Source organism: Mustela nivalis (assembly GCF_964662115.1).
Source record: "Mustela nivalis genome assembly, chromosome: 15".
Taxonomy (NCBI): domain Eukaryota; kingdom Metazoa; phylum Chordata; class Mammalia; order Carnivora; family Mustelidae; genus Mustela; species Mustela nivalis.
The window spans coordinates 89124259-89148080 of NC_139034.1; the positions used below are offsets into that span (position 1 = coordinate 89124259).

General features: G+C 63.4%; 1 protein-coding gene and 1 long non-coding RNA gene across 4 annotated transcripts; one reads left to right on the forward strand and one right to left on the reverse strand.

The window, feature by feature from the left end:
• Positions 1–1060: 1060 nt before the first annotated feature.
• On the forward strand, positions 1061–6563 carry LOC309849024. The gene is made up of 2 exons (XR_014303429.1): positions 1061–1231; positions 5835–6563. It is a non-coding gene; the product is annotated as an uncharacterized lncRNA (long non-coding RNA).
• A 6221-nt stretch (positions 6564–12784) lies between these two features.
• Positions 12785–22147, reverse strand: LOC309849009 (uncharacterized protein C13orf46). 3 transcript variants are annotated; one of them, XM_082701204.1, is made up of 7 exons: positions 21163–21809; positions 18550–18601; positions 17858–17945; positions 16741–16788; positions 14963–15030; positions 13029–13109; positions 12785–12867 (listed from the first exon to the last, which is right to left on the reverse strand). In XM_082701204.1, exons 1-6 carry the CDS (start codon positions 21494–21496, stop codon positions 13043–13045), a joined length of 657 nt encoding a protein of 218 aa, XP_082557330.1. In that variant the 5' UTR covers positions 21497–21809; the 3' UTR covers positions 12785–12867; positions 13029–13042. The 3 variants fall into 3 exon arrangements, with proteins under 3 accessions (XP_082557330.1, XP_082557331.1, XP_082557329.1); XM_082701205.1 differs by lacking the exon at positions 16741–16788 and having other exon boundaries at positions 21163–21711; XM_082701203.1 differs by lacking the exons at positions 12785–12867; positions 13029–13109; positions 14963–15030; positions 16741–16788 and adding an exon at positions 16799–17743 and having other exon boundaries at positions 21163–22147.
• Positions 22148–23822: the final 1675 nt, after the last annotated feature.

The following is a 23822-nucleotide window of genomic DNA, read 5'->3' on the forward strand; positions in this document are numbered from 1 at the left end:
TCTTGTACTTTAATACAATGAAGTCATGCCAAAGGAAAAAGCCGTTTAAACACCGTGGCTGGAGGGCCCAGGGTCACCTCCTCCGACCATTCCTCGGCTCCCCGGCGCTCCATGCGGGAAGGCCGGCGTCCGTCCCGGAGCTGCTCAGCGCTAGGTGTCCTGTGGGTTCTGCCCACAGGTTCCTTCACGGCACCACTTTCCACCAGAACCTCCCTGCTGCCAGCTCAGGGTAGAGCCAGTTGTGTGGTCCTCCAGGCCCTTGGGCGCCTGGTGCTAGTCTGATGTTTCCACCTGATCTCCACGCTCCCTGGCTGACCCCAGGTGCAGCCAGTGTGACCGTGGGGGCCCCTGACCTGCCCCCTCCGGCTGCAGGGTCCCTGTCTGAACCCAACCTTCCTTCACACCACTTGGACTCAGCCTTCCAGGAGGCCCTCGTGTGGGTTCCCCCCTCTGCACAGCACCCCTACCTCCGGCGACCACCTCAGGCCCCAAGGTCCCGGCAGAGTCACGCATGAACGAACTGAGCTAACTGACTGGTCCTGTCGTGGAACTCTCCAGAACCAGCTGGGAGGGGCTGTCACAGGGAGAGGACCCACATCCTAGCGCGGGACCTGACCTCCACGGCCCTCCAGAGGGAGGATGAGACACAGTCCCGGGGGACCGTCTTTGAAGCGAGCCGGCTTCCAGGTCCTCCTTCCTTGCCAGGCCGAGGGACCAGGCCTCTCCCCTCTGCCAGAGCCCTTCGAGGCTGACCTTCGAGGGACCGTACGACCCTCCTGCCCGCCACACCCGAGGTCCCGGCCCTGCGGCCCCTCATCCCGGCGGGCCTGCTCCTCCCTCCCGAGCCCCGGGGACCATCAGCCACTTGGCCAGAAACAGGAAAATGGCCGGGAAAGTCTCCCTCGGCTCGGGGCCCACTTGGCCAGAGTGTGCGTTTAAGCAGCAGCCCTTTGGCTGGGGTCCGCCTGCTGGGAAATAGGGCCCCAGCCGGCCCAGAAGGAGCGGTGCCCGGGCCTGGCCAGCCTCCCGGGCGCGCCGCCTCCCTGATCCCACCAGCCCTTGCTTTTGTTGGATTTCAGACCGTCCCCCAAGTGCCTCTCGGAAGTTAGGCTCCTCCTCTTCTGTGAGGAAGTCCCGGCGGAGAGGGTCCCCCCACAGCCCTCTCCCCTGCCGAGAGCCGCTGGCTTCCAGCTTTCCTGTTCCCGTGGCAACCACTGTTTGGGGGTAAACGGTACGTGCCCTCCGGGGTTCCTGGTCAGCTGCCGTGGCCTGGAGCGCTGGCTCCTCCGGCCTCCTCTCTCTCGGCCGGCAGAGCCTGGCAGAGCGCCGGGCACTGAGCGGGGGCCACTCCGCCGCCGAGCCGGGCCGTAACCCGCGGCGCCTCCCTGCCCGGTGCTGGGCCGCGTGTCCGGGAAGAGCTCCCGCTCCCCAAGCCACACTCACAGCCAGTGTGCATGTGACACCCAAATGCTGTTAACTTGGGGCCGTCCTGTGGGCCGGCTGCCCAGGAAAGGCAGGGTCCCTGAGTTCGTGGCTGCTGCCGGCTGGACTCTAAAAGCCTTTTCCAAAAGCTCCAAGTCAGGAAAGGCAGACACACACTTAGGAGCCGAGAAATGGAAGTCACCGGGGGACCGGCCTGCGTGGGCGCCCCTGGTTCCTAGGTGGGGACTTGGCAGGGTGCGTGCACGGACCCTGAGCCCCTACTCCCGGGCCCCTGCTCACGCCCGCGCAGCGGCTGCAGGGCAAGAACAGGCCCACGCCACGGCCACAGGGCTGGTGGGTTCCCTTGTGGTGGGACAGGTGTGTGCCTGAGGCCCGGCTGCTGCCGGAGGCCCAGACTCACTGACCACGGACTCACCCAGAGGCCTCCCCTCGGTCGGGAGTGGGGGACTGCCCACGGCTGCTCCGAGCCATCGCACGGATGTAGGCGTGGGAGCCTCTGTCGTCTAATCAGTGCGAAGGGCAGAGCCGGTGAGCTCGCCGGGCCCCACCGTCCCCTCCTGGAGGCCCTCACGGACTCGTGGAGGCGCCACCCTCCCTCTCTGTCTACAAGCGGCACCTTCCGTCTCCCTCCGCCTCTTCCCACCTGCCCCTGAAACGAGGCCCCCGGGATCACCATCCAGGGCAATCTTCCACCTGAAGTTCCTACCCGAACCCCCGGCCCCTCCAAGCCCTTTTACCAGGGAAGGGACATGTCCACAGGTCCCTGGACTAGACGTGGGTGTCTTGGGGGGGAAGTGAGCCCATGGCCGGCGACACTGGGCTCACGGTCCTCCATGTCCTCAGCTTGGACGACATCTGCCGGGAATCAAAAAGCCTCCTGCCTTACATCTGGGCCCAAACATCCCCGCTGCCCAGCACCCCTCCCCGGCTGACCCTGTGCCCTCGGAAACTTGGCTTCCCTTATAGCCAGGGAGCCTTCCTGAACCTGCCTGGGGTGCCGGTGCCATGATGGGGTCACCTTTTAGAACAGGGGGCGTCGGGGTGCACCACCCAGAACGGGAGTGGGGGCAGGCCCAAGGGACTCCTGGGCCTGAAGCCTTGAGTGGGCCTTGGCTGCATTTCACCTGTGACGTGCGCACAAACACACGTCCTAGCCCCGGAGAGGGGAGTGGCCAGGCCCTGATCTCATGGCCCGGGGCCCCAGGCTCCCTTTCTGCGCCATGTGTCTCAGGCGGGTACCAGGCTCGCGATGGCCTGTCATTTGCAAAACAGAGCTGACGGCAACACCTGTTTCTGAGGCTTGACACAGGACCAGGTGGGTCACAGACTGAACCCCGTAGGTGTCAAAGGTGGTTCACTGTGAAAGGGTTGGGCTGCAGCCCTGCAGGGCCTGGCGCTGGGCAGAGGGGCCTGGGGGCAGGGCACGCAGACCCCGTGAGCGAGCAGACAACGGGGTCATGGCTCTGACACTGCGGGGACCAGGCTCCAGCTGGGGCTCTCGGCCCAGTCCCCAGGGCCGCCTGCACGCTGAGTGGGATCCGCAGCCCTGGAGACACGGCGGCTTCCACGAGTCACCCCTCCCGGGCCCGGCTATGACGGACGAGGACTCAAGAGTGCGGGGCACGGGTGGGGGCTGCAGCGAGCCTGAGTAGAGCCTGGAGAGGGGGGAAGCAAGAGGGGCCGACCGGCCGGTCGGAGGATCGCTGCGCCCCGGAAACAGAGTGCGGAGCCAGCGACACCCCCGCCCCCCAGACAAGCGACCCTGAAGCAGAAGACCCTCCTGTGTTCAGCCTCCCCCACCCCGACCGAACATGCTGGCCGGGACTATGCCAGCCGAGCATTTCCTTAAGAAGGTTTTCTGGGGCCCTGGACGGACGGACGGCCTCTGCGAGAGGAGAGAGTCCGTGCATCCTGGTCTGGAAATGTGTCAGGGCCTGACCTCCGTCGCCCCGTCAGCTGGAAAGGGCAGCTTGCACCTCACAGAGGGGGACCTTGAGAGCACGTGCGGCCCGGCACCGTCTGCAGTGAAGGGCCTGGCCGCGTTCCTTCCGACCGTCTCCCAGCCGCAGGCTTGGTGCGGCGGCGGCCTGAGCCTGCTGGCCTGCGGAGAGGGCTTTGCCCTCCACCCCCACCAACGTTCCTCTCAGGATGTCTTCTCCTGCTGTCTCCGTCTCCTCTTGGGGCTTTGACGTGTGACTGGCACCGAGGTCCTTGGAGAACTGGCGGCTCACCTCTGGCTGGTGCAGGGAGACGGCACGACGGGCTTGGAACGTCCTTGGGGATGAAAGCCAGGAAATGCTCCCGAAAGTAATTAATTAGAAAAGTCAGAGCTTGTTGAAGGACACAGGGCACAGCCTGAAGGTGCCGCGGGAGGGACCCTGAGAGCGGCAGCCAGCCGTGCGGTGACGGATCCGGACTCTAGCCCGCGGGGTCAAACCCACATGCTTGCGATCGTGCCAAGGGGACCAGTGAAGACATCAGTGGACACCTCTTCGTTCAGAAGGGCGTCGGTCAGCCAATAGTTGTGGGCGTGGGAGACAGCGAGCCAGCAAAGCCACAGAAGCCATGACCACTGGGGGACACCAATCCCTGGGGAACAGTGTGTGGAGACTCGGGGCTTGTGCCCCAAGAGGACCGTGGGCTTCGGCGTGAGACTTGACAGCCAGTCACCCGGACCCGAGGCCGACCCCCTGGGGCCTCTCTCCCTGGCTCTCCAGCGGTCCAGTCACGACAACAGCGTGACCCCACAGGTGCTAGGACACATGCTGAATGGGCGCCACAGCAGGGGGCAGGGGAGGCCACACGCATGTGGGTCAAGGCCCACACAGCCCTCTGGAGCCATGTGATCTGGGCGGCTCCTCAGGTTTACACAAGGTCTGGGAGCCCTCACGTGCACGGTGCGGCCGGGCCCTTCTCTGGGGCGGGGGGGTGGCCTGAGCACGGTGGGTGCTGCGCAGCACAGCACCCCAGGCGACACACAGCACCGTCCGCCAGAGAGCCCCTCCTTCTAAGGGACAGGTCAGGTGGTCAGCAGGATTCAGGAGTCTTCTGGGTGGGCAGTCAGCTGGGTGAGATGCTAAAGGAGCACTTGGCCGGGCCAGTCTTTGTCTGGGGCTGTCCTGCTGCGCCCTCTCCGGGAAGAGGTGGGAGCCAGAGCACGATCGCTACAGAAGTTCCCAGGCCCAGTGGCCGCTCTGGAACAAAGGCCGCTGGAAGGGAAGCCTGTGCTGAGAGAGCGTCCAGCCGCTGGGCCAGGCAGGGCGCAGAGTGACGACGGCACCACGGCTGCGGCCGCTGCACCCTTCCCAATCCTGTCCAGCAGGGGACCCGCTGTCGTGGTCCTGCACTGCAGGCCAGGCCAGGGCAGAGGCGGGATGGCGGGTAGGCAGGGGCCTCCGAGGCCGGACACAGAAGCGGTCGGGCTGTGCTCGTCCATGCGTCCCTCCTCTGTGCGCTGCGGCGGGTTCTCTGGAGGAGCACCAGAGCACGGCCCAGAGGCTGGGTCATCCGAACAGGTGAGGAGGCCACTGGGCATGACGGTCCGACGCAGTGCTCAGAGGAAGGTACAGGGAAGACCATGCCTGTCCCCCACTCTGCAGCCCTGAGCAAACAGGAGGCAAGAGGGCTTCCGGGCTGGAGCCGGTGACCTGGGGGCACCACCCAGGGCTCAAACACGGGGTCCTGCATGGGCACATCGGCGGGGGGGCAGCCCCTGGGGCCCTGAGAAGCCCAAATCCCCAGCCAGCTGGGGCGGACGCGGCTGCCGCCGGTGGCCGTCTGCGGAAGCAGGAGCGAGGGTGGCGGGAGATTTTTCCCTGCTCGTGCGGCCACCACGGCTTGGGCCGGTGACTCCCTGGGAGCTCAGAGTCTAACAGGCCTGTTCATTCATCAAGGCGATGGGACCCAGGACCGTGAGAGCTTGCCCAGATTCGAGACGTAGCTGCCTGGGGGGCTGAGAGGGTCCGGCAGAGCCTGTGTGCAGGGGGACCAGGGCCAGGACAGGGAGAGACGCGGCGAACAGGCCAGGCATCCCCAGCAGGCGCCCCGGCTACTTGCTGGCTGTGGCCCTGGGCATCCCTGGTTGCGTCTCAAACTTCCAATGCTGGGCCCGCCCGGCTCTCCGGCTGACAGGGGCAGGTCCCTGGACACGCCGTCACGTGTGTGAGCAGGCGGCGGAGGGGTAGCGGGGTACGAGAAACCCAGAGCAAGGCCACTTTGAGCACCATCCTCCATGCTCAGCTTGGGGAGGGTCCCAAGCTCTTCCTCCCCCAGCGGGAGGCCCCTCTCCTCCCCAAGCTTGTGCAGGACCCCAGGGTTGCAGGGATGACTTGTGCCTTCCTCCCCCGTCATTCTGGACTGTCAGCCCAGACTGCTCGTCCTGCCTTTTCCAGGATCACACGTCACGCCGCGGCATGCCGGCACCCCAGAGCACCAGAGCAGCCATGGGGCAAGGCTCAGGCTGGCTTCAGACGTCCCGCCGTGGAACCTGGAGCATTTCTCATCACTCCTGGGAGCCGGTGTGAGGTTCTCAAGAACCCGTCCAAGTTCACATCTGTCGCTGGAGCGCCACACGGTGACTTAGAGGGACCCCTGCCCGACGGATGGTCCAGACACCACGTGGCTGAAAACGCCCCCTGCTTCTCCAGAGAATGGGCAGCGCCCGCAGGGGCAGCGGGCACCTGCTGCAGGGGAGGGGCCCCAGGACAGCGAGGGTGAGGGCAGGGGCGAGGAAGAACCGAGAAGGTACTGTTGGGGGCGTCACAAGTCGTCGGATACCGAGGCATGAATGCGATGCCGGCACGAGACGCGCACGTGGCGAACCGGACCGCTGACAAACTGACCCCTGCCGAGCCGGACCGCTGCCGAGGGACTCAGCGGAGCCAGGCACGCTGAGGGCTTTGTCCAGACCCAGGCATGGAGCTCGAGGACCCGCGCAGGTTCCCGAGGGAGAGGAGCATCTTCTGCTGCTCCCAAGGACCCTTTCTACCGCGCTCGGACTCCTGGCTCCTAGCCAGCTGAGTGTGACCCCTGGCCTCTGACCTCTGGGGAGCCAAACACCAATGGCCAGTGACTGGGTTCATTGTACCCACACAACGGAGATAAAAACGTTTGGACAGTGAGTTTCACCGAATCTGCTTTGTGTGAGTAAAGACACTGGGGCCCCCACAGCAGCCGGCTCCGGACGGGGGGTGCTTGGGGGACGGAGCACCCTGACCCCAGGCGTTAGGGCCAGAGTGGGATTGTTGGGCCGCCGGTGGGTGTCAGAGAGTCGGCGAGGGCTGCTGGCCCTCTCTGTCCCAGCTCCCCCCAACCCTGGGCAGGGGTGTGTGGGAAGGAGAGGTCTCCACAAAGGGAAGGTGTGCTCTGTCCTGACCTCTGACTGGCGGAGCCCAGTCCCTTGTGCAGAGGACAGATGTGAGCAAAGCTGGGCCTGAGTCTCCCCCCGACTCCTGCTCCAGCAGAGGGCTTGGGCTGGGTGAGGGGACGGCGCCTCAGGTTTCTGGGTCCTGGGGAGGTCGTCGCAGTCACAGGCTGGCTAGTGACCCTGCTCACCCCACAGCCGCCTGCCTTCATCTGCACAGAGAACACCGACTGTGTCTCTGGGCTTCGCCTCAGCCCCCTACCCCCAGCCCTCACTGCCCACTAACGGACCCGCAGCCAGGGTGGGGGGTAAGGCCCTCACTGGGTAGGGGGGCGAGCGGCCCCTGACCCCACCTTGTGTCTCCAAGCTGGGTGTCAGTTTGCAGTTGGCCATTTTGTTCGGTTGCTGAAACAGGCCTGTGTGTATCAGAGGGGTCAGGGAAATCACATTTCCCTGTTGTTTGTTTAGAAAACCCTGCCAGAGGGGCTCCTGGGGGGCTCAGTCAGTGCGGCGTCTGCCTTCGGCTTGGGTTGTGGTCCCCGGGTCCTGGGATTGAGCCCCGTATCGGGCTTCCTGCTTAGCATGGAGCCTGCTTCTCCCTCTGCCTCCGCCGCAGCCTCTGTCACGCTTGCTCTCATAAATAAGTAAAATTGAAAGAAAGGAAGAAAGAAAGAGAAGGAAAGAGAGAGAAAGAAAAGAAAACCGTGCCAGAGCCTGGAGCCCAGACTGTAATGGAGGCATCAGGGCCGAGAGACGGAGACCCTTAGCCCAGGGTCGAGCTTGCGGCTGCAGAGAACCGGGCAGGCTGGGGCGTCTGAGCCTCTCTCTCGAGCCTGTTTGCAGGGACTGGCATCCCCACTCCGCATCGGGAAGGAGCAGCCGCAGGACAGCGTGTGGATGTCCCTATCCCCGTCCTCCGAAGCCCAAAGGGAGGGACAGCCCCAAATCATCAGGAGCCGGCCATACCCTGACCGCCTGCAGGCTTAGAGGCCGGGCCCAGGAAGTTCTGGAAGGGCCCCTCCTAGGCCTAGTGTGGGGTTGGCTCGAGCAGCCCCCGTCCCAGATATCTGTGGGGGAGGGGGAAGGGGTGTTCTCCTGGCTGGAATTCTGCTCTCAGCCTGCCCAGACTCTTGGGGCAGTGATTGGGAAACATGCTTTTCAAGGTCATGGTTTGGGGTGTGACTCAAGGCAGGAATGCACACGCCTCCCTCCCTGCCAAGACTCTGCCCCCAGTGGGCCAGTGGGAACCCAGGGGTGGCTCCGGGGCTTCGGAGCCACTTGCTGAAGACAGGAAACTGTCTCCTGGTGGCCGGCAGTGAGGTTGTCTGGAAGCAAGTGACACGGTGAGCGGAACCCAGGAGTGTGTTCAGAGCGAGAGGGGCAGGAAGCAGCCAGCAAACGGCGCGAAGAGCTCCCCCGTGGACGAATCCGGAAGCGGGGTGCGTGCCTGCCGGGGGGGGGGACAAGGCCGGCTCCCCAGGGATCCACCAGCTGTGGGGGCAGAGGATGCAGTGGGGGTGCTGGGGTGTCTGAAGGACCCCGTGAGAGCATTGTGAGAAGCCTGCCTGGGCCAGGTCTCCGCTGAGATGGGACGCTGGGTGACATGACCAGGGTTCCTGGCTGTGGGGGCAGAACGAGGTCATGTGCACCTTAGTTCTACCATCTGTAGAGTGGGACCGCCCACCCCTCCTGGTCTCCGGGCTCTGTCAGAACGGAATCCTTCTAACCTGCAGCCAGAGGGCCCACTCACTCCCCAGCTCCCCGCAGAGGCGGTGCTGGTCAGAACCAGTAGCGGCTTTCCCACAGACTGCTGCGCTGTGGCCAGGGCCTGGGCCGGTTAAGCCCAGCGTGACCCAGAAGGAGTCGCCGGACCGAACCTCCTGCTTGTGCACATTGGACTCCCCAGAAGCCCTGTCCCCCAAAAACAAGCAGAGGGGAGACCTTGGGGAAGTCTAGCCGGCCCTGATGAGGGCTCCCGCCCCCAGCCCGCACAGGATTCTGTCTCTCCTGAGCCCCAGGACTGCCCTCCCCCTTGCCCTTGTCCGGGGCGCCTGGGGTGGATTCTCAGGCAGGCTGTGTTTGGGGGCACTGGACAGGGCTACAGGAAGAGCGCCTTTCCCTCTGCCCAGGCTTGGGCTGCCCCCAGACAACCCTCACGGCTCGTGCACTGGTGGTCTTCGATCCCGGGCACGCTTCTCACCTCTCCAGGCCTCAGCAGCCCCCAGATGCCCGTGCAGTGGCCAGGCCGTCCCGACTCAGCTCCTGCCTTCAAGGCAGGCCCTCCACACCCCACGTCACTGGACACCAGGGCACCCGGTGATTGCAGATGGAGTTTTGCCCTCTGTTTTGTGGAGGTCTTTGTGGGAAGGATCTATTTGAGGTAAGTTTCCACATGAACCAAGAATTTCCAGCCCTGGGAGGCACCCAAGATGGTCTAAGTGAAGTGCCAAGGAGGTCTGTCTGCCGGTCTGTCCTACAGAGCTCGTGGGGTCATGGCTCATGGGGTCAGAGGGCAAGGAGCGCCAGCACCTGGGAACCTGACCTCTGGGCAGCGGGTGTAAGTCCCCAGCCCTAAACAGGAGGAGCGGAGATGCACAGTGCGCAACAGGGTCTGGGTCAAGGCCTCGTCTTGCCCATAGCTGGAGGCCAACAAAGCACTCGCATTCCAGCCCCCCTTAGGAATGACCAGACTTTAAATTCTCCGGTACTAACGGAGCGACTCGCCATCGCCACCTCTCGGACAGTGGTGGTGACCTCCCCGCTGAGGAACTGGGTGACGTGCCGCAGCAGGGCCGCCACCAGGAGGCGCACTGGACAGGCGTCTCTGCGCGCTCGGGGCGCACCTGCCGGGGTCCAGGGCTGGCTGCGGGAGGCGCACGTTCCACGCGAGGGTCGTGGAGGCCCGGAGAAGGGCCAGAAGCCAACTGCCCAGCGGCAACAGCATATTTAGGTCAGGGCTTGGGCACGGTGATCTCTGAGGGCAGCAGCCGGTCACCGGTGTCACTGAGGGTCCCTCACGTACACACTCTCAGCTACACAGCGGGGCTGGGAGCAGAACCTGTAGGTTGTGGTGGAATTAAGGACTTCAGATTCGCAAAAACGCTCTGGACAGCTTCCTGTGCCTGGCGCAGAGCCAACACCTGCTGCCTGCTGTCGCCACCGCTGTCCCGGGACTCTCGGGGGGCCCGGAACGTTATCCCCACGGTGTCCTGTGCCCTGGGGTGCAGCTGCCGGAGGTCGCTTCTCAAGGTGATGGAGTTCGTGTCTATGGAGCTCCGTGTTCCGCGGATGCCCGCTCTCTGTGCCCCACTGGAATGGACACTCCGAGAGGAGCGGTGTTGGTCTCGGTCACCGGCGTGGCCCACGGTAGGTGTTCAGCACCACTCACGGGTGACATTGGGGAAAACGCATGGGACAGTGAAAACTCGTAAAGAAACGGTTGCGGCGCGATGCCGCGCTTGTAAAAAAGCTGTATATATCCCTCCCACTCCACGCTCCACGTTCATCATATATATTTATTACATATTACATAGAAGTATATGAAGATTCTAGCACGGAAAATAGGAAAGAGGAGAAATTAAATGGGTTTTTGTGAGCTCCCGTATTACCCCCAAGGAAGACGCATGTGGGATTTGGTGGGGGGGGATAACATTACTGGAGAGAAAAGGCTGGAGGCATTGCCGGGGGTGCGGGTATTGGCGGCACAGCAGCAGTGCCCAGAACTGGTGTCGCTCCCTGAGCTGTGTGTGCGCGGGACGCTGCCTGTCCTGTCCTGTCCCTGCCCCAGGAGGGCTCTGGTGGCCTCTCTCACTTACTGGTGTCTGCGGGCCCCCTGCAGGGCCAAGGGGGAAACCAGGCCTGGGACCGGGGATGACGGGGCCACCACCTGTGACCATGGGCCAAGCCCGTGGGTGACAGAAAATGCCACCAGTGAGCTTCCTCAGGGCCTTTGACAGGTGGAGGTGGGGGAACCCGAGGGCGGGGGTGCCTCTGAGCAGGGGGAGGCCAGCAGAGGTCGGAAGGCACCGGGGCACCAGGGCGGCCAGCAGCTCAGGCTGAACACTGTGGCTCCCGCTTGCCGTCCAGCCTGCTGTGTTTCCGGCTGCCAGCGAGCGGGCCCTACTGCTCCATGTGAACCCACCCCCTCTAGGCGGCCGCTGGGTGTCCAAGTTGCCTCCCCCGCCCCCACCCCCAGGGCTGGTGCACTTTCCAGGCGGGACAGACAGGCCTACCCACAGGCAGTGCCTGCTCCATGGAAGCCTCAGCAGAGCGAGGTCCAGCCAGGCAGGGCTGGCAACCCTTGACATGCCCAGGATGGGGCCTTGGCGCTTTCCCCGCGTGTGCGCTCCCGCAAGAGCCCCTGGCTTCCGGGGCCCCCCTGCCCGCAGCTCAGGGACTTGGCATGGAGGAGAAGGCTGGACAAAGCCCCCACACCTGCAAGCCAAACGCCTCCAGTTACACCCCAGGCCCGCCCTGGCCCGGGTGCCCGGCAGATGCACCCAGATGATCGCTGGCCCAGCCGACCGGAAGACACCCCCAGACCTCTAAGGTTCAGAGGCCCAGTGAAAAGTCAGACATGATCTGATTTGGGAGTTTATACCCTAACCTGGTGAAAGGTTCAAGCTAGCTAGCCCGGCTGTGCACACTGTGGCCTCCCCGCTTTCCAGCCCTGAGAAGCCGGCAGCCACATGCCTTGACAAGGGACGGACGGTGAGAGGAATGGACGCCAAAGGGCCACCCAGGCCGTCACCCTCCTGTCCTGTGGCTGAGCCTGGGCACAGAGGAACCTGCAAAGCCACTGTGGTTAGTGCTGCCCTGGGGAGGGGGCCCTGGGACCCGAGCATGGAGGTCTGCTCCTCCTGTCCCGGCCACGGGGCAGACCAACTGTGTCTCCAGAAGCTTGGGGGCCTCCGTAGTAGGTGGTGTCTGGTAGGAGCTGGGCGGGGACGGGGGCTGCCTGCCTGGGGGCTGGGATAGGGTCTGAGCAGTGATCCGGCCTCCGTGCACGGCACCTCTGAGCCCATGGAGTGCTCGGAGCGCTTGGCAAGTGACCCACTCTGGGATCTGGTCCTGTGACAGCTTGGCCCCTGCCTGCCCAGGGATGCTGGTTCATGCAGTGGATCTCAGCAGTTTGCAGCTGCCTCTGAGCCTCGCTGCTCTCAGACCAACAGCGCTGCCCCGGGGGGATGGCGGGCGTTTGAGGGTTTCACCTGTGGGACTCCTCCGAGCTCTGAGCCCAGATACTCTTCACCCTGAGATGCCGCTTCTCATGGGCCCTCGTTCCCGTGAGCACTTGTGTGTGCTGTATGTGCGTGTGCGTGTGAGGGTGTGACTGCCCACGCGTGTGCGTACGTGTGCGTGTGCGTGTGCACATGCTCGTGGGGGTGACAGTGCGTGTGCTGCGTTCTCCATCTTCGGTTGGACGCTGGTTGGCTTGTGGCAGTTGGTGGAGCCTCAACTGTCTGAACAAGACACTGCGAAGCCCTGTCATGCCTCCCTTTGCGTGGCCCTCTGCTCCCGCCCCGTCGTCCTGTGAGCACCGTCTCCCAGAGCCTCGATGTGTGACGCGGTGTCCCCGGGGGCCCCCGACCCTCACAGCTCCTGCACACGGCTGTAGGGCTGGCACTCTCCTGGTCAGGTTTGCCTCCCAGGGCCTCAGGGAACACGCTTGGCCTCCCTCAGGGCTCTTCTCCCTGGGGCTGGGACTCCCCCGAGGTGCACTGGGGGCCAAGTTCATGGGCCATCGCTGAGAATAGAGCCCTCTCCAGGACGCCAGGGGGAGCTGACTTTGTTTCTTGGTGTTCATATGATCTGAAGGGCAGGGCTATGTGGTCACGGCCGCCGCCGCCGTCCTGCACACGTGACCTGGGAGGCTCCACCTTCTATCCCGGAGCTCACCCCCGCCCCGTTACACTTCAGGGAACGAGGTACATGGAAGAGATGGGGACCCCGCAGCGGGAACCAGAGAGAGAGAACAACTTCCGTTCACACTTTATTGTGTAAGATGGCCTCGTCGCTTAGCCAGCGGACCAGTGGGTCACACCTGGGTGGTCCTCGGTGCCCTGAAATGGTGTCAGTGTCATTTCTCAGGGCTGCTTGTCTCAAGCCCCAGTCCCTCCCCACCAGCTCACTGCAGGACTGAGGCGGCCAGCAGGTCAGGAGAGCAGCTTTCCGTCCCCTCCAGATGCCCCCGGGCCTCCAGCCCCGTCCCGACGCCGACTACCTTGTCCACGGCAGCTACACGCTCTCCTTCGTCTTCCTTCGGGTGGAGTAGGGGATGCAGCACACCCAGCTGGTCCTGGTCCTACAGCCGGGAGAGACAGGCACGCCCACCCGAGCTCAGGGCCCAGTGCCGCAGGCAGCACCCTCCACCCCAGCAGCCCATGCCCTCATCAAGCCCGGGGGCCCAGGGCTTGCCAGTCAGAGGGTGACGGGGCCCTGCACACACGAGCGGACTCCGGTGCAGAGCTGGGCTTGCCCTCCCCACAGCGCCCGAGCTTCCTCCCGCCCACCCCGTGCTGTTGTCCTCCGCGCTGAGAGGCCGAACCAGAAGGGCTGTTGATCATAAGCTAGCTGTTGACCCAGGCTCGCTGAACAAACGCTCCTCTTGGCCCCAAAGCTAAGCCCGCGACAGCCGGCCCCACACCCAGCCCTGCCCATTTCCTGAACACCGCGGCCTGTGCCGTTCCCCGGTGGGTGGTCTCTGGGGCCTCCACTTCCTACCAAAGCTGCCTCTGGGACAAGTCAGCCGTACCTCTTCCTTTGCAGGGACCCCACAGCTCAATCAAAGCATCCACTGGTCACAAGCAGCAGCTAGCCCATGGGTGCCCAGCCCTGCTCTGAATGGGCCCAGGGGAGAGCCTGCGTGGAGAAGCCTCGGCTTGAAGGAAAACGGAGACGGCCGGTGGGCAGGGCCGTGGGACAGACGGGTGACCCCGAAACCGCCAGCAGGTGTGAGGGCGGGCCTATCTGGAGGGCCCTGCGGAGTCCCCCTTCCCACTGGCCAAGCAGCCTCCAGCAGCCTGGGCTTGGACGTGCGTGCTGGCCCTGGCCGGCTGGTTTGCTGGGGGCAGCAGAGTCGTCGGGCCGGCCCTTGGAGCAGAACACAAAGCCGCCCAGCCGTGTCCACTGGAGCCCGCGAGCCAGCGCCGACCTCGCTGTTGCTGGGAGGGCCCTGGGTGACTTACACGTTTTTGTGTTTCCTTATTTAAAAGGACCATGTGTCGGTTTTACAAAGGAATTTACTTTGTATCTAAATATCTCTATTAGAGCTATTTTTCTTTTAAGAAGTGTTGGAGGGGCACCTGGGTGGCTCAGTGGGTTAAGCCGCTGCCTTCGGCTCAGGTCATGATCTCAGGGTCCTGGGATCGAGTCCCGCATCGGGCTCTCGGCTCCACAGGGACCCTGCTTCCCCCTCTCTCTCTGCCTGCCTCTCTGCCTACTTGTGATCTCTGTCTGTCAGATAAATAAATAAAATCTTTAAAAAAAAAAAAAAAGAAGTGTTGGAGCAGGTAAGCCGCGGTGCTAACACAGTGTTCATCCCGGGGCTGGATGAACCGTCGCTTTCTTCCTAGCGCTTCGCTATGCTTGAAAGAAAAACAGATCCGCGGCCCTTGGGTGACACAGCAGCTTGCTTCCAGTGCCCTTTATGGCCTCAGGACTTCGTGGGACTTGGCTGGCTCTAGCCAGTGCCTACCCTAGGAGGGTGTGAGTGATCAGATCAAACATGCCTCCCACCCCCGTGCAGGGGCCTGGCGCACTTTGCAGAGTCTCTGACCGGTGATGGGTCCTCCCTCCCTGCGAAACCCCAAACCGAGAAGCTGGCATCGTCCCCACGGACACACATCCCTCTCACCTTCTCTGCTTCCTGCCACCTCTCCCACCTCATAGTCTGGCCAATGCGTTGGCTGATGGGATGGGGAGAAAGGGTCTGGCTGTCGGGTGAAGGGGATCCAAGCTAAGGGTTGTCCCTGAGTCCCACGGCTCGCCTCTCAGCCCCTCCAGGCTCATCAAAGCTTGGGTCTCTGCAGACCCAGAAGAGGAAGGCAGGCAAGCAGTGGGGTCCTGCGCATTCCACCTGAGGCACAGCGGGCCCACCAGACGCCGTGGTAGAGGAGAACCCCAGTCTCTGTGGGTAACGCCACAGGCATGACTCACTCATCTTCTGACAAATCCCCCATGTCCATCTGGGCCCGCTTCTCTTCTCTCATGGCACCTGTGACCGCCTGTGGGAAGGGACAGGAGCAGTTTGGAACAAGTAGAGAGAATCAGCCCATCAGCCACAGCCACCAAGGCCAGATCTGCTAAACCCGCCCAAGGGCCAGACGGGGCCGCAGAGACTATGTTGGCACTGCGCCTCTTCCCATGAGTTGGGACAGTGTCAAGAGAAGACTTCCGAAAAGGGGGGGGGGCACCTGGGTGGCTCTGTCAATCAAGTGTCTGACTCCTGATTTCCGCCTTGTTTTGGGCTCACGTGCTGAGAGCAGAGCCTGCTCAAGATTCTCTCCTTGCCCTCCACTTGCCCCACACTCTCTCTCATTCCATGTGTCCCTCTCTAAAGAAAGAAGGGAGGGCGGGAAGGGGGGGAGGAAACTCCCAATTAGGGGACCCTGACCAAGGAACTCTGCCCTTGAAGTGGGCCACCGTGACCTCTGGACTGTACTCCCAACTCTGCCACTGGGTGACCCTCCTTGAGTCCTTAAAACCTGTGTTGCCCTTGAGACAGCCTTGTGAGGGGTAACAGCCAGCACTCTCCACTGTACCACATGTTCTGAGGGCGAAGAGATAGGGGGTGCAATCTGGAAAAGGACAGTCCCCAAGAAGGAGCTTAAATTTAAATTTAAAACACTTCCAGAGATGGCTGCCCACTACAGCTGAGAAATGGAGGGCACCCTAGGACATTTGTGCTGGATGGTCCAGACCAACCACTGGTCAACACCTTCCTTTTACAGAAAGTGATGCTGCTGTATGACGATGGTGATGATGATGGTGGTGGTGGTCGTGGTGGTGATAATAATGATGACAATGGTGTTGAGGTGATGGTGATGCTAATGGTGATAACGGTGGTGATGGTGGTGAGGTGGTGATATGATGATGGTGATGGTGGTGATGGTGGTGGTGACGGTGGTGACGGTGGTGATGATGGTGATGGTGACGGTGGTGACAGTGGTTATGGTGGTGTTGATGGTGATTCTGATGGTGGTGATGATGTTGGTGGTGATAGTGATAATCACAGTGATGGTGGTGGCCGTGGTGGTGATGGTGGTGGTGATGGTGTTGATGGTGAAGGTGGTGGTCATGGTGCTGGTGATGGTAATGGTGGTGGTGGTGATGGTGACGATACTGGTGAAGGTGGTGATGGTGGTGATGGTGTTGGTGATGGTGGTGTTGGTGGTGATGGTGGTGTTCGTGGTGATGGTGGTGTTGGTGGTGATGGTGGTGGTCGTGGTTGATGGTGGTGATCATACCCAGTACTGAGGCTTTCTGGGTACAGGCACCATTCTGAGTGCTTTACAGAACAATCTGGAATGTAGGTCCTACTAAGATCCCCATTGTATGGATGAAATAACAGAGGCACTGAGAGACATGGTGACTGGTGGATCTCTTGGCAGAGCCAGATGTGGAGACTTGCCCTCCAACTCCCTAGCCTATGCCCTTTGTACCACCCCAGTAGGCTCCCAGAAGGGCTAGCCCTGGCCTGAGAGTCTCAGACGAAGCCAGAACGCAGGCAGGGTGGAGGATAAGAAGGAGCCAAGGGTGGCTTTCAGATTCCCAGGCCAGATTCCCAGCATCCAGAGTCCTCCTGGCACTCTGGCCCGCCTCTGCCTCAGCCTGCAGTACATTCTTGTGGGACAGGCTCCCCGGACAGGCCGTGGGGGCCCTGAGCACCAGCGTTCCTGGCAGCGGGTCTGGCTCTGTCGTCTGAGGGCTTTTACCTCCTCGGCACAGTCTCCCAGATCAATCTCCACAAACACAGATGGCGTCTGTGAATGGAAACCAAAGAGGTGTAGATGGGGTGAGCTGGAGAGGAGCGGAGGCGTCCTGGGAGGGGCTCCCAGCCCTGGGGCAGCCGGGTCTGCACCACCACTGGGACCACCCGACAGTGGCTGTGCTCAGTGGGGGCTCCTGAGGAGCTGGGTAGAGAGCTGCTGGCAGTGTGGACGGCAAGGAGTCCGTGGCCAGCTCTGGCGAGAGGAAGAGAGTCCTTCCTCTTCTCCCTACTCACCCTGACAGGTCCCTGAGACCCCAGGGTCTCCCCGGGCTTCACCCTCTGAGAACCGGGGCTGCGGGTCATAAGCAGTTGCCCAGAGCTGGCCCACAGCAGCACGTTGCCCACCAGCCTCCTGGGACCCACTCTGCCCCGCACTGGTGCAGACTCACACTGAGGCATGAGCGGCTCAAGCAGTTCCAGGGGCTGCTGCCCGCCAGGGCTGGCTAGAACACCTACCTGGGGCGAACCCCTGGACCCCCAGCAGGGACTATTTGTTGTAGGTCCTGCTAAAACGGGTCCAGCCCCTTCTCCGTTCCCTCCCATGATCAGGAAGAAAACGAGAGCCTCCTTCCCTCGGAAAGTGCCCAGTGGGAAGTCCTACCACACCTCCGATGGGTCTCTGGCCAGTGCTCCAGGGCACGGGCCAGCGGCACTCCTCTGGGCCACCTCCTGTCAGGTCCCATGGGCCTTTGGCAACTGCACCGTTTGGGAAGCTGTGGCGAGGACGCCCAGTGTCAGCCGGAGCCCAGGGCTTGACCGAAAGGACCTCGGGTTGAGGCAGCACTGGCTCCAGCCTGCGGCATGGCCCTGCTGGGAGGACTCCGAACCGTGTGTCCACAGCCTGCTTGTGGTCCTGCAGAGCTGTGCCTGCTGGGCTGCCCTATTACTAAAGTCAAGGCTCTTGCCTCTTTTCCGCGATGGTCATCCACCTTGACGGACTCTGGTTCCTGTTCCCGGGGAGACACCGGCAGGTGAGCACCAGCAGGACCCCCGGGTGGCGGGCGCTTGTGCCTGGCCAGCCCTCCCGCCCTGGCCCTCTCCTCCAGGAGGCTCCTCTTCACCTCTGGCTCTGTCCTTCCACCGTCTGGGTCCAACTTTCCCCGGGTGTCCTGGTGCTTTTCCTGCGTGTCTTCCTCTGGGTCTGCCTGACTGTGGGGGGAGCAGGGCAATGGATGCGGCTTCGGGCTGGCCCTGTCTCCCCTTGGGCATTGGGAAAGTTCTGGGATTTGTCCCCAGCAGAGCAGGGTGGGACAGGGTGTAGAGGCTCTTCCTCCTGCCTGGCAGTGGGAGGGTGGGGGGCTGGACGAGGCAGAGGTGTTCAGGCCCAGGCATCGAGGACGGGGTAGTGCTCCTCGAGGATGGTTCTGTGGCAGTGACAGGGGTGCAGGGAGCCCGTCGGCCTACCGAGCTGCACACCCGGACCTTCCCGGAGACACGAGACCTCCGGCCCAGCAGCCTGGAGAGTTGAGTGCAAACGTTTGCCACAACAGGAGCCTCCCTGGGACTCGGGGCCATGGCTGGCTCCAGGGACTGCCCAGGGAAGCAGGAGCTGGGGGCAGGGCAGGGGTGGCTAGCATCCCTGAGAAACCCTCCCGTCTGAGCCCTCGGGGTCGTCTCAGGGCGCCCCTTCCTTCCAGGGTTCCTTCGGGATCCTGGATGTCGACCTCGGGGCTGGCCCTGCTCCCCACCCCACTGTCTCCTGTGCCATCCTCCTGTCTCTGAAAATCACCTCTGCTGGACAAAGGCCTCTTACCCGCCGGCATCTTCAGTGTCGGTCCGTGGGTCCTTTCCCTGGTCTTCGGACTCTGGGGAGGAAGGAGAAGCATTTGTCGTCAGCACTCCTGGACCCACGGCCTGGCCCTACGAGGACGGGCCGGCCCTCCCACAGGAGCCGAGTCGGAGAGGACGGTCCAGGTCCCACTTCGGTGTGGCCACATTTGGGCCCAGGACGGCAGAGGGGGCTGCTTCACCGTAGCTGCTTCCCTCCGGGCCGCCAGCTCGTCCCCGCCCCCCACCCCAGCACACTTGGGGCCCAAGACGCAAACGCCCTGCAGCCTGGTGAGAAGTGACAAAACCTCCAATCCTGCTCCTGACAGGAGGCTGGGGAGGCGCCCCTGAGCGCCCCAGTTCTAGGAAAGGCTCTCCACCCAGACCGGCGCTCGCACGTCTCAGGCTGGGGGCACCTGCGGGCCGGGGAGGGGGAAGCCGGGCTCCAGGGGGCGGCCTGCACACCTGTCCTGCTTCTCTGCAAGTCAAGGGGCCTGGGTGGCCCTTGAGCTTCCCACACCATCCCTGCCCTGGGCCTGCTCTTGCGGGAGGCGCTGCCCCAGGTCAGGCAGTCGGCCTTGGTGGGAGACGCGTCCCAGCCAGGCCTCCCGGGAGCTCAGGGCACGTGGCCTCGGCCGTGTCTGCGGACGCTCTCTCTGCCTCATCTGAGTCCCCTGCGGGTGAGAACAAGGGGTCCTCCGTCCTGCTCTTGTCGGCCGCACCCACACAGGCTCAGGGATGCCGAGGCAGGTGCTGGCCACCCCGAGACAAGGCTCTAAAGGCCACGGGCAGGGTCTGAGGGGGCAGCATGCAGTGTCGGGGGTGGGGGCAGCCCTCGGGCCTTCAGATGGTAATTCCGGAACTTGGTGGCTCTGGAGACATCCCAGGGAGAAAAGGCAACACCCAGTCTCCAGCTCAGAGAACAGGACCTGAGTGATTCAGAAGCAGTTTTCTAGCAGGAATTTTAAAATTGATTTCTTTCAGAAAATCTTCAGCAGGCCCCTACCCGTGGGCATGCGTGTGCGCGCATTTGTGTACGTGCATGCTTTGAAGACCCGGGGCTGATCTCTAAACCTGCTTCTTTCTGTGATTTGTCTGTGTCTGGCAAGAAGGAAGAACCCATAAAAAGAGACATGATCTTCTCTCTCCCAAGTAGACGCCCCGTGCATCCTCTGACGTAAAGGCAGGGCAGTAGCATGAAGCGTCTGCGGGTCTCACCCCTTTCCTTTCTCCAAGAAAGTGTCTGTGTATCAAGACTCTGAGCACATGGGGGCAGCGAGGGGACCCTGTACAGGTCAGGGTGGGGAGCTGGGCTCAGTGTGTGACGACCCACAGTTCCAGCACGCAGACCCCAGGTTCCCACTGTTCCCTCTGACGCTGGGCTCATCCTGAGGTCCGCTTGGACCGTCAGCTACAGATGCGCTTCGGCTGCCCCTTGTCCCGCCCATCGGGTTCACCAGCCCAGCTCCCGTGTCCTCACTGCCCATTCCCAGCAGATGTGCACCGGCAGGGCCCCCTTTTCTGGACCTGCTTCACCACGTGGACAGTAGGGCTGGCAGGTGACCCTGCTGCTCCCCGCCGGCGGGCTCTAGGGAGGCAGCAACGCTCTGCTGCGTCCGTTGGGCTGCCAGGGCCAGTGCGGCAGGCGGGGCGCCACCGGGATGTGTCTGCCACTCCCCCGGTTTGGGGAGATTCCACGGTGCTGCTGGGAGGATCCGGCAGTGGGACCGGCACTGTCCTCCCTCGTGGCCGGCCTCGTGGTGGCACTACCAGACCCCCTCCCACCTCACTGTGCGATATTGCCTGCGTGGACCTAGGTGGGTTCTTCTTCGGGAAAAGTTGCTTCTCTTTCGTGAGCCTGTGGAAGGCGCGCCCTGCTCCAAGGCTTCGGGGGACGGAGGTGGCCCTGCGCCCAGCCGGCCAGCACCTCCTCGTCTCCCCACCCCCCCAAGAGATGTTTACCCAGAGAGAGCAAGTCTTCATCCCTCGGGCCGGAACAACAAACTGTATTTCCCACTGACCACGTCTCATTTCCACGGCTTCCCGGCACCCTCGTCAAGGGCCGCTTGCTGGGTGACCTTCCCGGGAGAACCAGGACCGTGGAGGGCCTGGCAAATGACCAAACCAGTCACCAGCAACCCTCAGTCACCTCGGGGTCCAGCCCCTCCAGGAGGAGGACCTTGAGATGCCTGCTGTTGGGGAGCCTGGGAGGGCGAAACTCAAGGTTCACACAAGGACGGAGTGTCCCACCCCTGCCCCTGGGGCAGCGCGTTTAGGAAGAGCGTGGGGTGCAGCCCAGCCCTGTGTAGGTTCGTTGGCCCGTGCCCCACGCCCACGCCCCCCAGGGGCTCACGGGTGGCCCTCCCTGCATGTCTCCCGAGTGGACTGCCTGGAGACGTTCTACGTGGCCACGGCCTTCGGGAGGCACAGCTGGCCTCGCCCCACTCCCGACCGCAGCCCTGCTTCTTGTTGCCCGCTCCGAGGGGCCCCAGTTTGGCCATCGGCAGACCCTGGGTCTAGCATGCTCTGCCAGGCCTTTCAGATTCTCGGGGGGGGCCGTGGGGCCGGGCAGGAGGGAGGGACGCTGCCTGGGACCTACCCGCTTCCTTGGACAGCTTCTTGATGCAGCTGGGAGGGTCCCCCTTCTGGTGCAGGCCGCCCATGCTCCTGCTCCTCTGGAGCTCGGCCATCTCGCTGGCTGCCTTGAGGTGTCCAGGGGCCACCCCTGAGGCAGGGACCCCAGGGCCTGGCCGGTGCCTCCTGTGTGCGGCCACGTCCTTCTCCATCCTTCTCGCCTCTCTTAGGTTTTCGGAAAGAAGAGGGACGTGGGCTCCCCAGCACACGTCAGATGGAGAGCATGGCTTCCAACCTCCGTCTGAGGCGCCGCCCAGTGTGGCCAGGGGGCCCCCGTTGCCAAGTGGCCCCTGTGACATCACCGCACTGTCAGAGGTCGGAAGTCAGCCCAGCGCAGCCCTTCCCGTGGGTGCGCCCTTCTGAGGCCTGCGGCAGCCCTCCCCAGCGTGGACGTGCCGCACAGCCGGGGCCGGGTCTCCCTCAGGCCTGCGGATGATCTCGGGGCGAGATTCCGTCTCTTCCTCTTAGGACAATGTCCCCATGCACCAAACGCAGGCAAAGGGACCCAGGGTTGGACGCGGCCGGGCTGGCACCCCAGACCTTCATCCGTGGCCAGGAGCCCGAGGGGAGGAGCTCCAGGTGCCCTCAGGAGTGGCCGTGCGGGCAGGGGCTGCCCTGATGCAGCCGGCGCTGGTTTGCGGCGCGACTAGGACACGGCTCCACGCGGGCTCCCACGGTCGGGAGGCGGAAAGGCCCGGAGTGGGTGCTGCCAGGCTGGGCTCTCCGCAGCCGCCCCGCCCGCGTGAGCCTCGATCCCGCGCCCTGCCGCGTCGTCTCTCCGCGCAGCCCTGCCCTAACCTGCTCTGCGTCTCCTCCAAGTCGCGTGACACGCCGCAGGGCAGCAGCTTCGGGAGGACATCGCAGCGTCTGCTTTCTCTCCCCGGCGAGTGCAGAGCTGCCCTCTGCCCTCAGGCCACGTGCTCCCGACCCCTCGGCCCCGGGTGGCCCCGTGACCGAGACGCCCCCCCGGAGCCCCCTCCCCCCCGCCCCGCTGAGTCTCTATCTGTGGCTCTGGTTCCGGCTCTTGTTTACTCATTGGGCTCGCCGTCGCTGTTTCGTGCCGTCTCCGTGGACTCACGTGGTCTTTTGTCTTTACTCGTCTGATACCGTTCACTGGGCGGCAGGGCCCTGGGTCCGCTCATGTCACAAGTGGCACGACCTCGTCCTCCTGACGCGGAGTCGTGGTCCGTCGCGTGTGCACCCACAGCCCGCATCATCTTCCTGCGTCCATCCTCGCCGGACACTCGGCTGCTTCCACATCGTGGCTACAGCAGAGAAGGCCGCTGGCAGCCCGGGGCCCGTTGCACCCGTGTTTTTGTCCTCTGAGCTCACCCAGTAGTGCGGAAGCTCTGGTTTTGACTCTTTGAGGAGCCTCCATGCTGTTACCCACAGCGGCTGCGCCGGCCTGCGTCCCCACCAACGCACGGGGCTCCTTGCTCTGCGTCCTCGCCAACACCCACGGTTCCTGTGTTGTTGGTTTCAGCCGTTCTGCCGTTTGGCCGGTGTGAAGTGACACCCCCTGTGGTCTGGACTCGTCCTTTCCCGATGACGAGTGATGCTAAGCATCTTCTCCCGTGTCCACCACTGCGTCCCAATCTTAGAAGAACTCCGGTCGTGCGGGACTAGGGTGCGCCCTAATGACTTCGGGTGACCTTAATGACCTCTTTAAAGATCCTCTCTCCAAATTCTGTCTCAGTCTGAGGTGCTGGGGTCAGGACGTTGCTGTGAGGTTTTGGGGGACACATAATACAACTTGCCAGAAGCTGTCTGATGTCATCCCAGCAGATACTTTCTTTGAACTCCAAGCACCCAAGGCCTCAGGACCTCACACTCAGGGTCCTCCCTGAGCAGCCTGCCGACCGTTCATATTCAGAACAAAACAAAAGGGACCCGATTCCACATGCACGTCCCTCCCTCCGACACGCCTCACGGCACGCCCCCGGGCGGGCTCTGCACCCAGTGGGGGGCTGGCACCGCCGCTGACGCACATGTACCCGCGTGCCGAGCTGCTGGTTCGGGGAGAGGCCGAGGGGCTACGGCCAGGGCGGGGGGATGCTTGGGCTGTCTGGAGGAAGAGCAAATGGACACACAGAGGCCCGAGAGACACTGTGACCTGTCAGGAGTCCCAGGAGAGGGGCTTCTGGGTCCCACGTTCCCTGAGGTTTTCTCCCTTCTGTCCTTCCACGGGGGTAGCACCTCCCTGGGTCCCGCAGGTGTCTGAGTTGGCCAGTACCGCCGGGCCCTGCTGTGGACGCTCCTGTCCCGGCTGTCGGATGCTGGTGGCCTCTGACCTGGAGGCCTCGTGGGCAGGTGTGCCCCCTCTGTACCCATCAGCCCCCACCCAGCCCGCGGCCATCCGCTGCTGGGAGGGGCCAGCGGAAAGCAGCGATGGTGCTTCCCTCCCCAAGTCCACGCTCCAGAGAGGGGCTGACCGCGCCACCCCCCACGTCCAACCTGATGTCCCAGAGTCAGCTCACCTGATTCCTTCCTAACAGCTGACTCGGGCTGGAGTTAAAACAGCAACGGAGTGAAGGCCACATGGAAGCAAGAAGAGGGAGACGATGTGCCCTGCTCCGGAGTCACGTCTCCTCCAGGTCCCCTCGGTGCGTCCGGCCCCTCCCTCCG